Source organism: Centroberyx affinis, unplaced genomic scaffold, assembly GCF_046629955.1.
Source record: "Centroberyx affinis isolate AG114_WGS23_722 - 3 ecotype Tasmania unplaced genomic scaffold, CSIRO-AGI_Caff_v1 ptg003347l_1, whole genome shotgun sequence".
NCBI classification, from domain to species: domain Eukaryota; kingdom Metazoa; phylum Chordata; class Actinopteri; order Beryciformes; family Berycidae; genus Centroberyx; species Centroberyx affinis.
This window is the reverse complement of record NW_027281343.1, coordinates 6782-24367: the sequence shown is the minus strand read 5'-3', so window position 1 is coordinate 24367 and position 17586 is coordinate 6782. Positions and strand designations below refer to the sequence as shown.

General features: G+C 40.4%; 1 protein-coding gene across 1 annotated transcript; it reads left to right on the top strand.

The window, feature by feature from the left end:
- Positions 1–13922: 13922 nt before the first annotated feature.
- Positions 13923–16516, top strand: LOC139660589 (post-GPI attachment to proteins factor 4-like). The gene is made up of 2 exons (XM_071538761.1): positions 13923–13968; positions 14690–16516. The coding sequence occupies exon 2, from the start codon at positions 15060–15062 to the stop codon at positions 16239–16241; it is 1182 nt and encodes a 393-aa protein (XP_071394862.1). The 5' UTR covers positions 13923–13968; positions 14690–15059; the 3' UTR covers positions 16242–16516.
- The last annotated feature ends 1070 nt before the right edge of the window (positions 16517–17586 follow it).

The following is a 17586-nucleotide window of genomic DNA, read 5'->3' as shown; positions in this document are numbered from 1 at the left end:
CCTTTCGGGACAATCAGGGAGCTCAGTGCATACTTTGTCACGCTGTGGAGTGTAACACAGTGGAGGAAAGCAAGCAGGCTGGGACATGCAGCCAGATGCTGGTAAATGTGTGGTAAGACAGTCCGGTCTACAGCTAACCAACCGTCATCTGGAGTCTTAGTTCTGTTCATAGTATTCCCATGATGCCATGTGCGCTTTCTACCAATACAGTGCTTTACCAGTGGCTGTGGCTGTCATTTGATTATAATCACCTGTTCATTGATGACAATCACCTGTTACCTTATTATTACCTAATCACCTTTTCCTCTCATGATGGCTGTGTTCTAAACATCTAGTTGGCTGCTAAAATAGAGAATGTGGTGAATATCTGAACCTAGGGTTGGGCGATAATTCAATATTATCTTTTAGTGTCTTTCAGTGGAATCATATCATGATGATATGAAGATATTTTAATATCATGACACATTTCTGTTGTCTAAATTGATGATGACAAGCAAATTTTACTTAAAAACTCTGATGAGGTATGGTAGGAATATTATTTGAATATTTCTGTTTTGTTTGACATCACACCTAACATTACCATTCGGTTCAATGAGATGAACATTAATTTGATTATTTAACGTGATTTTGCATAGATGAACCATATCATGATATATACTGATATCGAGAAAAATCCTTATGATTATCGTGATATTGATTTCAACCATATCGCCCAGCCCTATCTGAACCTAATATAGTTTGTTTCCTGGCAGCAACGACCTTAGCTGTGATTTCCATGTTCCTGCAGCCTAATACTGCTTTTCTAAACAGTTTAAATTATTTGTAGATAATATTAGACCTCGTCGTCAGTTCCAGCAGTAAATCCACCACAGGCCCTCATCTCACTCCACATGTCCAATGATTGACAGAACAGTCTACATTATTCATGGCACTCCACCCTCCTCTCATGTCCTGGCATGATAATAGCCTACTGTATGTGTGTGTGTGTGTGTGTGTGTGTCTTTGTGTGGGTAGGAGAGAGCATAGGAGTGCCTGAGAGAAAACCTTTAAATGAATGCATGACCTGATGTGAAGATGTCTCTCTTTTTTTTATCAACATTCCTCCTTTGTTCAGACGTCACATCACTGCGGTCTGTCTGGGTGTGACGCTTCACCTGCCAGTCACGATAACAGAACCTGCAAATCTACTGTGCAAGAAAAAAAAACTTTACCTTCTCTTGTCAGCTCTGTTCCTGTCATTTCTCTATCATGCAGGTTCATTTATGGTCTGGTGGCTGTGACCTCTGACCCTTGACTTCCGTTACTACTAGTTTCTTTATTGTAATATTGGTGTTTTAGGAATTGAAGCTTATTCTACTGTTCACCTCGCTGGAAGTCTCTCTGGATAATAGCGTCAGATAAACGAGTGTAAATGTAATGTTATCAGCTATCCTCACAGTTTTATTTGGATATCAGCAGAATTCACTCAACTACTCTGTCTCCCATTACTGTAGGTTAAATTCCTAATCTGCAATATAAGACAATTACAACATAATTAAAGCCACAAACTGCACCGTAAAACCAATTTAATGTCAATGGAGAAGGACTGTTTGATGCACCAAGATAAAATAGGTAACAAGAGCCAAACTTGTTAAGGTCGGAGTTCAACCTCTGACTTTGATCCCTTGTTGTCTCTTTTTACCTTGGATGTCGACTGGACTGCAGAACGATTTAAAACCCTTTAATTAGAGAAGAAGAACCAGTTTTTCAGAGGTGTTTGGTTAAAGTTAGAGCCCAGATGCCACAAAACAGCAATGAAAAACAATAATGTTAAGTTACTAGTGTTCAGCCTTGGCACATTATCTCCTGTAAGTTTGTAGAAGTGATGTGGTTCTGGTCTCAGGATCTTTACCCACTGATCCACAACAGTCTCCTACATGCCAGACTAGGTATGAGTTTCCAGCGCTCCACAGTTTAGTAGTGATTCAGCAACAGGTTTTGCCAATGAATAATCAGCTGGTTTATAACTCCACCACCTGAATAAACACATTATCACCCCATCAGACTTTCAGATCTTTCAGAAAATGTTTTCTTTAGAACCTGATATCTGCTCAGAGCCCTCCGGGTTCTCCAGACCAAAAACTTCCAGGAACAAAGTTAATATTTATCAAAGCGTTTTGGAAACCGTAGTATTGTGTACATCTGTTCAGTGAGTGACAGCGCCAGTTAACCGCCACCACAGATTAAGAAAAGTAAATCCCTCTCTCGCTTATTAAAGATAATGCATTCGTTATTTTGATCCGTGCGTAAAAACTGCGTAAAAGTGAAAGTCATGCGCGCATCGCTGAATCCAATAAGCGCGTCTACGGATAAAACTTATTAAAGCTCCTTTCAAGTTAGAAAAACTTGTGAAACTCTATAACTTACCAGTTCTGGTACATAGAGGATGTCGGGGATGGTTGTACAGATTCCTATCCCGCTGGGGAGATTCCCCATAGTCGCTGTGTTGGAGGCCATGGCTGCTTCTCACTGAACTAACGGTGGAGGCTTCTGGTCTTAAAACAGGAGCAGACTGGAAGAACCAGTATTCCCATCAGCTGAGCTGCGACACGCCCGGATCACACCGCGGACTGCTGTGCCTCTGCTGCCGGCCGGCCGGGCGGCGGGTTTGGTCTGATGGATCCTGCGCTTTGTCTCCGCCAGACTGATGCATTTTTGACCAGGATGAGTCATTTATCACGACAACAACCTGCTCTGCTGCCACCAGCAACAACAACAATAACAACAACAAAAACACCAACAATAACAACAACAGCAGCAACAAAAACAACAGCAACAACAACAACAAAACAGTTACTATCATCAGAGTGATTTAGAGATAATGGTGATGATAATGATGATGATGCTCAAAATGTATTTATTAGGATAAACCCCTTGAGATGTACCATCTCGTTTTCAAGGAGGTCCCAACATATGTCACGATCACTACATAACAGAGGAGTGTCAAAATAAATAAAAAGATATAAATACAATTATCAATACGGCAACGTGATGATGATGATGGTGACTGTTGTGTTTTACCTCTTTTTATCATTTTCTTCCTGTAGCACATTGATTTAATGAGTAAATAAAATACATTATCATCATTATTATTGTTATTGATGATGATGGTTGTTACCTGTATTTATGAGCTTTTCCTGTTGCACATTGGAATTTGTTTTTAATCTGAAGTGTGCTATAAATAAAATGCATTACTATTACTATTATTAGTAGTAGTAGTAGTAGCAGTAGTAGTAGTAGTAGTAATAGAAGCAGTTGCAGTAGTAGTAGTAATCGCAGTAGTAGTAAACATTTTAGTTGTATTGACAGAGGATTAAGTAGTACTGTGAATGAAAGTGGAGGATAGATTTAGACTAGACTAGATTAGACCGATCAATAAATGTATTGATGTCTTTGTGTCATGCCATCATTAGGTTACGTTCTGTAACATTAGTCTCAGCACAGCGCTGTGTAGCCGTGAATGAGACTGTCCTCTGATCTATTCTCATCCTTTATTTCTCCAGGGCAGGTTGACTGAGCTCCATACTTTTAACCTCATTCATACAGTTCAACACCTTCACACTGGGAGCTGGCCAGTACAACCACAGTCTTATACTGGTGTCCTCTGAGCAGCAGCTAGGGGTTTAGCGCCTTGCTAAAGTGGATATCAGTGGTAGTTGTTGACAAAGGAGAGAGAATACTCATTCACTTTCCTCCACCCAGATTTTCCCAACCGGTCGAGGGATTTGAACTGACGATTTTCTAGTCACAAGCCACTTTAACCATTAACCTGTCCAGTGCATTTGTAGAAGCAGCTTAATAACTGCAACCATAGAACCCCATTTTAATTTACTTTCACACTACTAATATACTTTGGCAGGTATCCAACCATCATCTGGAGTCCTATTTGAGTCTTATTTGTTTCTTCTTCATTAGTTGACTGATAATAGTGAAAGAAGCTGTTGCAGGTCTTTGTGTTGCCAGTAGACAAAAAGATAGCTTCCTGCCTTGTGTAAATATATGACAATATTTCAGCTCCATCACCATATTTCTTATGACTGGTTCACTTGGCTTCAACCAGATGTCAATATTTCCTGCTCTAATTTCTTGGTGGCCTGTTTAGAAACACTTCCAAAGCTGGGGTCTGGTTAGCCTGAGACTGTTTCTCTGAACAAACAGGAGAGGTTTCAGTAAATCTCCTTTGTGGTCAACAGAAGATCAAAGAGTCAAAGAGACTTTTGCTGTGTTGATGGTCTATGAAGGATTTGAAGTGTCCTGGGCTGATAGTGGGAAAGTCCAGATGAATGGTCCCTCTAAGCCGGTGGCGTCCCATCCCTGGTGGTGGGATGGTTGGTATGAAAACCTTCAGAGTCTTCATCGCTCTGGACTGGACACCTCATTGGAACAAGGTTCTAGAGTCAGTCTAAGCTCTTTACTCTTTACTCAGCTCTCATTCATCTTACATTTTAAGCATTTAGATACTCTTAACCAGAGCAACAATAAGTAAATAGTAAACATGCCATCACCCCATGAATGATGCAGAGTTATGGTGGGGCAATAAGTATTTTTTTTTTTTTTTTTTTATTTAGCACAAAAGAGTAATTCAAACAAAATATCCATAATGTATACCAACATCATAAAGAGCAAGGAAGACCAAAGAAACCCCGAGGGGCTTATGGAGCGTCTCCCTTAATAACAATCATACATAATTACAATATAGTGTAATGAAACCCAAAAAAAGTTAAGAAAGAAAAAAACAATATAAACAAATCAACAGGTAAAGTAATACTGTTAAATAAATAGGGGGGAAAGTAGAAAATAAGTAAAAGAATATTAAAAGAAACCATAAAGAAAAGGAAAAGCAGACTAAAGGAATAAAGAGAGAAAAAAATATATATAAAAAAATATATAATAATAAAAAATATATAAAATAAGTCACGTCATGCTTCTTGATTGATGTACAGACAATTAACTAAATGCTGTAGCGCCCCCCTCAGGCTAATCAGCGCAATTTTGAAAATTCCGAAACGAATCAATGAGACGAAACGTTCCCAGAAGTTTTGTCAAAAATCAATTCAGTGGCCTCGGACATACTGTGTGTGACACATGGCCGGACGGTCAATAGGGACAACGGGCAAGTAAGGGTCAGTGTCTTTGTCAAGGACACACACTGGCTCTCAGGGATCGAACCTGTGATGCTCCAGTTATAAAACAGTCTGCTATATATTCAGATAGTACTGTGATAGGCAGGCCAGGGTCATAGTGGATCATATGGAGTCCTGTAGCAGCCAGTGGTGGAATGTAACTAAGTGCATTTTCTCAAGTACTGTACTTAAGTACAGTTTTGAGGTACTTGTACTTTACTTGAGTATTTCCATTTCATGCTACTTTATATTTCTACTCCATTACATGCATTTGCAGATTTAGATTATTAATACAAATTATAAATCCACTAATAAATTATGATATATTTTTATAGGTTAAGCTACCCAGCAGTATATAAAGTAATTAAAATTAGCTCCACTTTTACCAGCTGCAACATTAAAGTGATGAACACATTAATGCATCAATAATTAAAGTCCAATAACATGATATATATGATTCTGAAATGGGCCATTCTGCATAATGACTACTTTTACTTTTGCTACTTTAAGTATATTTTGATGCTAATACTTTTATACTTTGACTTAAGTAAGATTTTGAATGCAGGACTTTTACTTGTAACAAAGTATTTTTACACTGTGGTATTGCTTAAGTGGCTTACTTAAGTCAAAGATCTGAATACTTCTTCCACCACTGGTATTAGCATATAGTGTAACTGTCTCAGAGACATATTTCATTGAGATGTTTATTTTATATGTTTCTGTCATAAATTCATGATTATTTGAGTTCATACAGTCATAAAAAAAATGATTAAAAATGTAATATAAATAAGATGTTAAAAGGGTAACATTGATAAAAAAAATTGTCTAAAATATACCACCTTAAAATAATGTTTGGTTAAAAATTTTGTGCACTTTATGTAAGGTTTATTTTAATGTAGAGTGTAACGGGTCACATGACCAGAGTTTAGTTAAGGGCATAACTGTGGCATTATGGGTCAGAACCAACATGACTGCAGAGGAAAGACAAACGGCCCCAAAATAACCCATTCTGCACGTGGTCCAAGAGGCGCACACAGTAATTGTCTTTCATTTGTTGTATATTTGTGTATAATGTTTGTTGATGCGCCTTTACATGGACAATGTGATACGTTTTCAGTCATTTTATTTGATTTCAGCACATTTCTGTTGTGCTAGCGTGTTTGGGCCTGTAGCTATATCAACGGACACTAGCTTGAGAGACTTTAAAATGACTGAGAGATGTATGTATATTTTGAACCTTTTAGGTCTTTTATTTTCTTGTAGTTTTCACGGTGTCTGCTGACCAAAGAGAGAGAGAGATAAAATAAATCTTCAGAAGACATCTGTATGATGCGTGGCCATTCTTTCATTGGACCAGTGTAGCTACAGTAAGACACACTCAAATTCAAGAAATACCTCGACATTGTCTCCTTGTCAGAGTGTTTGCTAACATCTAAGCTCCATTCTATAGATCTCCAGACAGCAGCCTTCTCACCTCCCACTGTAAACAACAGAGTCGTGGAAACAACAAGCATCCAATTTGGCAGCCTGGCTGTGTTGGACAAACACCTCAGACAATCGCTGGGCTGGATCTGGTTTCCTGCTGCTGTCATTCTATCCTCCCGGCTGGGAAACCTACTCCTGCTGGCGGCAATGGAAACGTGTGAAGGAGGAGGTCGACTCCAGAGAGCCGCTCCGGGACGAAACCTCGTCCACCGGGAATGCCGTCCAGAATTCCTCTGCCGTTTCTACCAATCTACCAATTCACTGGAGTACACATGCGTACACTGCCAGTCAAAAGTTTGGACACACCTGATTTAATGTACTATGCTTTTCATCATCTTAAAGCCATTTTGATCTAAAGACTTATTCTTAAATGCTTGAAATTTGTTTTTTAGACAAATATAAATGAAGTTGATGCCTATGTATGAATTTCTTTCCATCAAGACAAAGGGCGGCTACTTTAAAAAATCTAAAATATAAGATAGTTTTGATTTATTTAACACTTCTTTGGTCACTGCATAATTCCATTTGCGTTATTTCATGGTTTTGATGTCTTTATTATTATTCTAAAATGTGAAAAAATAGTACTGGAAGGTTTGAAATACAAAAGCCTTCAGGTATCCTCTGTGGTTTAAAGGTTAAAGAGTTCAGTCATTTCATGGCCAAGGTGAGGCATCTTGACCTCCTGCGTGTCTTTATCTGCCTCCTCGCGCCCGTCCATCCCCCAGGACCCTCCTGTCAACTGCTGCTAAAGGATCCAGTTTCCACAGAGTGATGCAACCCGACCCACAGGTAAATTCCTCCTTTTTACCCCTGCTCTATTGTCCCGCTGATGGCGTTATTAGGTAATGGGCTGGCCTCCCCTGGAGAGACTGTTATCTAATCTTCAGTTCAATCAGCAGAGCCTACAGCGCATGCTGAATACTTAATGTTAAGATGTTAAACGGTAACGCTGAATACTCCAGTTGTTGGATCAATACACCAAATTTTATTTGGAGGTAAATGGATACAGTTTGGTGTTTTATGTTTACATTTCAGGCATTTAGCTGATGCCTTTATCCAAAGATTTACAATGAGTGAGCAAGGAAGGGTTTAAGTCCAGATTCACTAAGATTGTGTTATAAGGTCAGTTTGGATTTTTTTTTGTGCCTCAGTTGTTTGATCTAAGTGTGGCAGAGTTTTCATTCTGTTCACTAAGAAATGTATGCAAACAAGCCCTTGAAATGAGCAATGCACAAGCTGAGAGCGCCTTCATCACCAATTACAAGAACAAATTGCTTCAGCTATAAAACTAATCCACCAAAGTTGGCATCCTTGTGTCCAATAATTGGATCGTTCTCTAATCTGATCTGAGATTCTAGGATGGAAAACCCTCTGCCTCGCCTCCTGACTCGCTGGTGATGATGGTGTCTGAATTGTAATGGTAGCAGCCATTCTGAATGGACACACTGACAAAGTCTTTATTCCTCCTTTCAAAGGATCTTATATGTATTACAAAAATGTGTATGTCTATATGAGTTGGTGGTGTGTGAACTGGACGCAATCTTGATTTGCATGGCCTTGATTACAAATAGATATTATGTAGGCAAAATAGTAAGATTTCTATATAATTAAAATATGAACCATGACAGGTGCAATGAGACTTTGTTTTCTGAGCAGCACCAGTGAGGAACCCTTCATTGCTTAATGGCTCCCTTAGCGTCATAGAACTCCAAATGAACCGCTAGTTTTACTGGTATGTTTTTGGTCTTTGATTATCCCTAAACCCAAATCTTTAGTGAACCCTGACACCTAATGGTGAAAAGTAGGGTACTGCACTGGCCTTCTCCTATTGGCTGGTCTTTGTGCCAGGTGACGTCACCACCTGTTGTACTCTATAGAGCGTGACATCACAGGGCACAGAGACCAGCCAATAGCAGATGACCAGTCATGACAAGAGATCAGTTGAGTACCCTAATTTTCACCATTAGGTGTCAGGCTTCACCACAGGTTTAGGTGGGGTTTAGTTACTCTTTAAGAAGTGCCATGACCTAATGTGAGTGCAGATGAACCTGCCTGCTCTCATTAGACGTGTAACATATGCTGCATTCACGTCATATAGATTTACCGTAAATACAACCTGCCAACTAGGAAAAACGTTCACATCAGCCACCTAGTGGTGATTACAGGTAGGAAATGGGAATTTTTTGCGGGCTCCAATATCTCCCACTTGGCGCCATGAATCATGGAAGTGTGTTAACACAACTGATAAACACAGGAGTGTCAGTCCAAGGTAATCAAAATCAAAATGATCCAAGTTATATTCACAGTACTTCAATCAACTCTACTTACAAAAAGTGAGAAATCTCTGCCACTGTTTGTTTATGGTTGCGTTAAATTCTAACCCTAACCCTAATACTCTCAAGTGACATGAATGTGGCAATAGTGATCTTTCATTCCCAGCATATGTAGGAAAAGGTTCCCTAATCCTAATGTAACCCTAACCTAACCCTAGACCCAATGGAACAGATGTAGGACCCACAGCAGGTCTCAAAGCCAACGGCACCGTTCATTAGGTGTTTGGTGCCACCAGTGTTGTTTGGTGTTGGAAAGAATCCCAGTCAGGTAAACTGTCTTTGAGTTGAACTGAACTATTCTCTGAACTGACATGTTACAGTGGTGAAGTGAAAAGAGCTTATTTCAATAAGAGCTGTACACATTTGTTTCACTGTGTTCAGACAACATCAGGCAAACAAGAGCCTCCACCAGAGGCAACTGTGTAGTGCAACTCAGGTGCTCTGAATTTGGCCGATCAGCTTTTTCCATTAGAGCTACAAACATTTGGAACTCTACTCCCAGCAGTGTGAGACAAAGTTCAAATTTCACCAGTTTTAAATTACAACTAAAATTAAACCAATCATGTGACCATTAGCTCCCTTAAGATACCAAGCATAGTGCACTTTTTTATGTGTTGTATTTTATAATGTTTATGTACTGGACACTGCAATTTTAAGGGTTAGGGTCTAAGGGGTTTAAGGGTCTGTCTTTATATCACTTGCCCAGGGACTGCAGATGAAATTTAGCTTTATAGCTAATTCTGGGACAGTTACTAACTGTCCATTGTCCCTGTTAAATAAATAAATCAATAAATTTGCCTGCAGTCCAGAACAGCTTTGATCATGGCATTAGTATAACTAAATGAATGTACGGACAGAAAGGTAAAACTCTACCTCTGTTATATCTCTGTTGTCCTGTGAGAACCTCGAAACTCCAGTCTTGGTGATTTTCATGTTTTAATTTCAGTTGAAGGGTTTCATGCTCCTTTTTAGGTTGAAGGACTTCTACCATCCTTGGACTTCAAAATCCATTAAACTCCAAAATACAAGCTGAAATCAAGGCTGTTTCTCTTAGTTCCTGAAAAGTTGACATTCTGTAGATGCAAGATTTTCACTGGACAGCAGTGATATAAAAGTGTTTGTGTGTGAGCAAGTGTTTGCATGTCAAGGTGTGTCTGAACTATCTTCACGTTTAAAGATTAGTGCTTAGACATTTATGCTTTATCAGCTAGTACACAACAGAGGGAGACAGGGAAGATGGCAGAGAGAGAATGACATTCCACTAAAGTGAGGAAACAGATTCAGACGGATTTAAACCCACAACCCTGGAAACAGATCAGATGTGCTGCAGCTCATGGACTTCTTCAGGTTTAGTATCCTGCAGGACGGGTTCACAGCAAGGCACTAACACTGTTCCACCCATGCAAAAAAAAAAAAATACTCAGGGTACCGTAATGTTCTTGGGATAAAATAGATGTTGTGTTGGGTTACATTCCTGCTGAATTGTCCAAACTATCTGCCATCTGTTAGCGTCTGTCACCGTCACAGTCTGACGTCAGACAGATCGCTCAGATGTACAGATGAGAGATGAGCAATAGATTTGGCATTCAGTCTACTGATGTTTCCATTCTAGTGTATTCAGTAACACATTACAATAAGGGTACATTAATTAAGGGTTAGTTAATGCTTAATAAGCATTAACTAACCCTTAATTAACAGTTAACTAATGTGTTTGGTAATCATTTACTAATGGTGTTCATGTTAATTAAGGTATTAATTTATACATTATTTAATAGTCATCTTTATAAACTATTAAATATATATAAACTTTATTTAACTAGGAAGTCACATTGAGATTACAACCTCTTTTACAAGTGAGACCTAGCCAAGACCGGGTCAAATAAATAATGTATAAATTAATACCTTAGTTAACATGAACACCATTAGTAGATTACACATTAGTTAACTGTTAATTAAGGGTTAGTTAATGCTTAATAAGCATTAACTAACCCTTAACTTAGTGTACTGTAAAGTGTTACAGTGAATTCTATGTTTCTGTTAATTCTCTATGTTTGATGTGATTATGAATGGTGCTGCATGTATTGATGACATTCAGTTCAAATATTTATTATCCCACTGGGGGAAATATGGTTTGCAGCAAAGTAAAATATAAACACATCAAACACAGTCAGAATGAAAAGAACACAACACAAAACAAGACCCAGTTTGCAACCGGGGCAACATGCCAACACATCAGACCAGTATCCACAGTCATGATAAAAACAACACAATATTAAAACAAGATCACATGGGAGCTCAAACTGCATCATATCATAGAGCAAATGGTAGAGTAGCAAGAGTCTTCATCAATTAGTAACAGCTACTTTGTAGTATTCAGCATATCAATAGCCAGTGGAACAAAGGAGTCCTTATGTCTCTTAGTCATCCTGAAACTGAGGGCCGGAGATCAGACTCCTCCCACAGTGGACGGGCAGGACGGGCAGGACGGGCAGGACGGTCCAGCATGGCGTCGGCCTTCCTGAGGATCCAGTTATAACAAATATCTGTGAGCTGGGCCAGACTCGCCCCTATTACATTACCTGCAGCACTGACGACACTTCCAAGGCTCTTCTTGTTGTTCAAGTTGAGGTTTACTGTACCGTGACACAATGCAAAAACATTTTCAAGAAATCTTTTGCAACAAAGAGTCATTATAGCAGAGCAAATATTAAAAGAACTAATTTTCCAGAATATTGTCCATAACATGGGTTGGCCAGTAAGGGATATTAAGTGTAAATTTATACATTATAAAATAATTCATAAATATTATTGGACTCCACTCAGACTTAAAAAGCTTGGTCTAATTCAAAGCAATGAGTGCTGGAAATGTAAGAGTTCTATGGGTACTTTTCTACACCTCATGTGGGACTGTCTGCTGGTTTCCCCATTTTGGACCCGAGTGGTTGGGGCAATTGAGGAATGTTTGGATCAGCGCTTGCCAAGCTCGCCACGGTTTTGCCTTCTTGGAGACAAATCTGTTCTACCAGCTGGACTTACAAAGGCACAGTTTGGGTTAGCCCTTGCAGGCTTACTTCATGCAGCCAGGATTATACTAAGGAACTGGAAAAATACAAACATACCTTGTTATAAGGACTGGATCGAACTCATGACGGTTACAGCCTCATACAAGTTAATGCTAGCCAAGCTGAAAGACTCTGTGTCTAAATTCACTGAAATGTGGGGTAGCTTCCTCAGATTTATTAATGGTGGGGATCACTAGATAGCAATATGTAATAGAAAGCCTTAATATATGTCATGTAGGGTGTTGTGTGTTGTGGTGGGAGGAGATGCTGTGACCTATCACGCTGTGCTGTATGTTTTGTATTGTAATGTTGCAGGGTGTTTGAAAAATAAAAAAATGTAAATGAAAAAAGAACTAATTTTCCTCAGAAAGAAGAGACGTTGCAGTTGGGGTTTTTTTAAAACTTACTTAAGCTGCAATGATTCAGTACAATATATATGTGTATGTGCTTTGTGCTTCCCACTAGGGACAGTAAAGGGTTGACATGATGCAGGTGTCTCTCTATATGTAGGCCTATACAGTATATATAGCCTATGTGCATCCTGTCAGGGACTATAAAGTGTTGAGACAATGCAGGAATCTGAGACTGTCCAGACAGAGACAGACAGGACCACATGGACTGATCACATCTTTTGTAATCTGATTAGAAATAATAGAGACTGTAATCCATTACAAGTAACAGAGAGTAATGTGATTAAGACATAAGACCTTTACATTTTATGCATTTAGCTGATGCTCTTATCCAGAGCATATATTATATATATTATCTGAGTATATGAGCTTATCCTAGGTTGTATTGTTTTAATTATTTCTGTGTATTTGCTGTCTATGTTTTTCTTTTATTCATTGTATTTTTATTATCTTGTAAAGCACTCTGTAACTCTGCTTGGATAAGTGCTCTATAAATAAAGGTTATGATGATGATGACTATTATTATTGTTGTTGTCTTGATCGTTTTTGTTGTTTATGACGATGATGTTGTTTATATATTTACTTACATTTATCAATGTGTTCTGTATATGTCCATATATTCAGGGTGAGCTTGTATCTTAGAAATGCCTGAGAGCCTTACAGTGTTAAATGCTCTATTCATGTTAACTGTTGCATATTAACCGTCATCCCACCAACATATTTAACATACAAGGATTACCGACTGGGGTCCCCAGGGACCCCAAGAATAAACTACTGTAAGAAACAACCATCATAGCAAAATGTTAACTTATTTCTTCTAAAAACATTATTAGTTATGTAATTAATGTCATCTGAAAAAACTAACAAATTGTTATTATTTTAGGGAAGTTACAGTTAATTAAATGATGCATTGTATTTCTGACTTTGAACATCATCTTACCTTAGGAAGAGCAGTATTTAGGGTCACAGAGCACATGAGGAAATCTGTGTCTGCTGCATCTGTGTCTGTCTCCTTCAAAATGACTGACAGAGTGCCCCCCTCCCCCCGATAGTGTGTGAGACTTTAAATTAGGACCCATGGCAAACATGAACTCAATAAATAGTTCCATCTATTAAAACTGCATAGGCGGAATTGGGTGCTTTTGACCGGAGTCCCCCAGGACCCCAATACATTTATGTACACTTATTTACACAAATTAAAACAGAAACAGAAAACAATGATATGAAGTCATTAGGAACAAATTGATTGACAAAGTCATGAAAAATTGGAATGATAGAATAAAGCACCTGTGAGATATGACAAAAAGTATAGCTCTGGGGTCTGCCTACCCCAGTCGGTAGGATGAGGGTTAATGTGAACAGCTGTTTTCCAGATGGTGTTGTGCCATCTAGTGGTCAGGAGGAATTTCCCGCCGCCTATTGTAGGAACATTACGGTAAAAAGCTGCGCTTCTATTACTGTAACTCCCATGGAAAACGAGACTGGTCATGGCAGAAGCGACTGCATGGCTGTTAAGGTGAGCTACTTTCTGTTTTCCTGCCGATCTGAACTGTAACACAGCGCTGAAAACAGTCAGTAACTGTTTATTCCTTGGAGTTTATTCAGCAGCTTAGAAAGGGAAAAGCGTCACGGTGATCTTTGATTCTGTGATCCGATGTGGACACACTGCTCCGGCCCAAAAATGACATTAAACATCGGTGTCAACATTAAAATCGACATCATCCGCAGTATTTTCGCTTGTACTTTACGTTGTGTATCTGAAGCGGGACAGACGGAGACATACAGGCTGCCGAAATGTCCAGACCGCGTTGTTCCCATCATGTAGGATTCACCTGGACTGTATTTATTTATTCACGCGTGGATGTAGTGAAGGATAAACCCACCTCAACTCAATGTACAATGTTTTTTGTTTGCGGAATAGTGTTCAGCACTTTTTAGTATGACATAAATACATGATATGACCTAAATTTCGTGTGATTTCGTATGATGTAGCACACATCATATATGATCATCATACACATCATATGTGTGCTACGAAATTTAGTATAGTACTACTATAGTAATGTGACGTAAGGTATACCAGGATGGTGTTTCAAGAGAAAAATACATTGATGAAAAGATGTAATTGATTTTTGTTGTTGCTGAGATCATATTTTACCCCCCTTATTTACCACTACATCAGAGGTTCCCATGTTTTGTGATAAAGTTAAACTGAAAACCTCCATATCTTTCTACAGGTGTCGAAGCAGAAAAATGAGGAAGTAGACAGCCAGAGCCGAGCCGGGAACTCTCACCTTTCTGTTTACAAGGAATTTGTGTCTGAGTTATCATTTTACACATTTATCAGGTTTCACCGCTTTATTCTGCTGTGGGGAAGTACAGTGGATTTCCTAAACACTGACCACATCTGTCCTCTTTGGAAAGGAAGGCTGGGATGTTATTAGTAACTGTAAATAACCAAAACAGGAAGTTATCTAAATGTTTGTGCAGAGGTGTTTTTCCTCGGCGTGGTAAACCGCCCTGCCCACATTCCCTCTGCTGCAGTTATCAGCCCAGCCTCATTTATCACTCTGCTGTTCCAGTTGTCGTTTCCTGGCCGTTTCCCCAATGCCTCGATGGAGAGTGTTTGGCAGTCAGTATTTACGATGGTCCAGCCCCGTCACCCAAGGCCTCGTCCTTTCTGTTGTAATGTTTTGCGTCATACTTCCTCTGTGTTGCCATCGGCTGCTGTACTCGTACTTCTTCATTAAGTCCATGTATTTGGACTCGATGAGTGACGAGGTTCTGCTGGACAGCTACGACCGAGGCCAGGAGGCTCTGCGGTTCTGGCGCAGCGGCTCCACGGCGGCGTCCTCCGGCTTCACCAAGCATCCTGAGCTGCTGGTCACCGTGGTGACGGCCAGGCGAACCGAGGGGCGGGACTTCCACTACCTGCTCCAGGTGATGCAGCGGCTGATCGGCCTACTGGGCGGCTGCGGGGAGCGCCGGTGTGCCGAGGTGCTGGTGTGCGACGTGGAAAGCGGTCCCCAGGAAAACGAGGACGCCTCCTTGTTGGAGGACCACTTCCGGGTGATCCGGCGTTCGCCTGAGGAGCAGCGCAGGAGCAGGGAACGAGTCAACACCTTCGAGAAGGAGAAGCGGGATTACGTCTATTGCCTCCGCAAGGGATGGGAGCTGGTCCGGCCCAAAAACGTTGTTGTCCTGGAGGACGACGCGTTGCCGAGACAGGATTTCTTCGCCGTCATAAAGGACTTGCTCTCACGGCGGTTTGCCCTCCAGACTCTTTACGTCAAGCTGTACCACCCTGAGAGACTGCAGCGCTACTGGAACCCGGAGCCCTACCGCATCCTGGAGTGGATCGGACTCGGGCTGGTCGGAGCAACAGCCCTCCTCTTGACCTTTCCCTACTGGAACCCTTTCTCCTTCTCTTTCACGCTCTCCGCCACCCACCTTCTCTTCTTCACCCTGTACATCATGGCGGCGGCGGAGCTGGCGGGAAGGCATTACCTCCTGGAGGTCCGGAGGCTTTCCCCCCAGCTCTACGCCGTCTCTCCGGCCACCGAGTGCTGCACCCCCGCCATGCTCTTCCCAGGCAACTCCTCGCTCAGGGTGGCAGAGTATCTGGATGAGTCGTTCTGCGTCAAGGGGAACGCCAAAGACATGGTTCTGTATCAGATGGCGAGGTCCGTCCCTGGAGAAAGGTCTCACAGTCTGGAGCCCAACCTCATCACCCACATCGGGGCCTTTTCCTCGGTCAGGGCCAACCCGTCCAGACCTAAACTCCTCTGACGGGCCAGAAGAACCAGCAGCAGACGGACGGAGGACGTGCAACACTGCAACAGAGCTGGATTTCAGTTTCTTCTTCATTTGGTTCTCCTTGTCGTTTCTGCCATATCACCTTCTAGACTCTTCAAAAGGATGCGTCATTTTCAACACATCTGTGTTTCTAGTTTGGGACAAGACACATTTGTGTTACTGTTCAAGACAACATATGTTCGCTGCTGAATGAAAACCTCTTGACTCCAATTTTGGTGATTTGCATGTAACTTCAATTGAAGGATTAGGATGACAAAATTCTACAACCCATGGGGTGGTAAAATCTCTTCAAAACCAATTATATAAACGCAAAAATGCATGGATGTCAAGCTGAAAATAAAGCTTGTTTTTCTTAGTTTCTGAAAAGTTGACAGTTGGTACAATGTTTTCACCCGACAGTGACGATATGTTACATGGAAGGAGAAGGAGAAGAAGGGCTCAAGGTTTTGGTGGACGGATCAGAGAGGATCGATGAATCTGGACAAGGAAAGTTACCGGGGAAAGACGACACTTTACTGTCGGAGGAGAGGAACTGACTTTGGCCTTTATCTGTTCCATCATGTCCTTAAACTTACATTAATATTTACAGACAGTTTTGAAACAAAGCGGTCACATGAGGATTAAACCCATCTTTGTGGTGCAATGTGCTACCGTACAGTACAGTAGAGTACTATTACTATAGTAGTACCACACTGACAGTACCTCAGCTTCCATGTGATCTACAGTAGATCTATAGCGCAGTGGCACTATCAAGCCTCCATACTGAGATATGGAGCATTTCATATTGACCCTTCACACCAGGCTAGCATCTGACCAACGAATCTGCCTCACTGATTGTGCCTTTAATTTTTTGTCTTTGATGAACACAAATAGGTTTCACAAAAATTGTTGCAATATTTGAGTGCATGTGCATTTAATTTGTATAACTATGTACTGTCTTATTTCTTATGTGAAATGCCGACATTTGTCACATTAATATGTTTATATCTTTTATTTTCTCTCGCGCAAAAAAAAAAGTCAGAATTCCGAGATATAAAGTCAGAATTGAGTGTTTTTTTTTTATTTTATTGAGTGGCAGGAATGGGCTTCCATAGTAGCAGGGCTGCACAGAAAAAAATAATTTAGAAAAAAACTAAAATGGCAGTATGAACAACTTCAATTCTCAAATCGCAAGAGGCTGCAGTTGCTTTCTCAGACTGTTGAGTCCAGTTTCTGGCCTGTAAATGAAATTGCATGTTGTAAAAACAGCTTTCATTGTATTCAAGCGCAGCAAATTTTAAGCAACAGCATCTCAGTTTTTGATGAAAAATGTGATTTT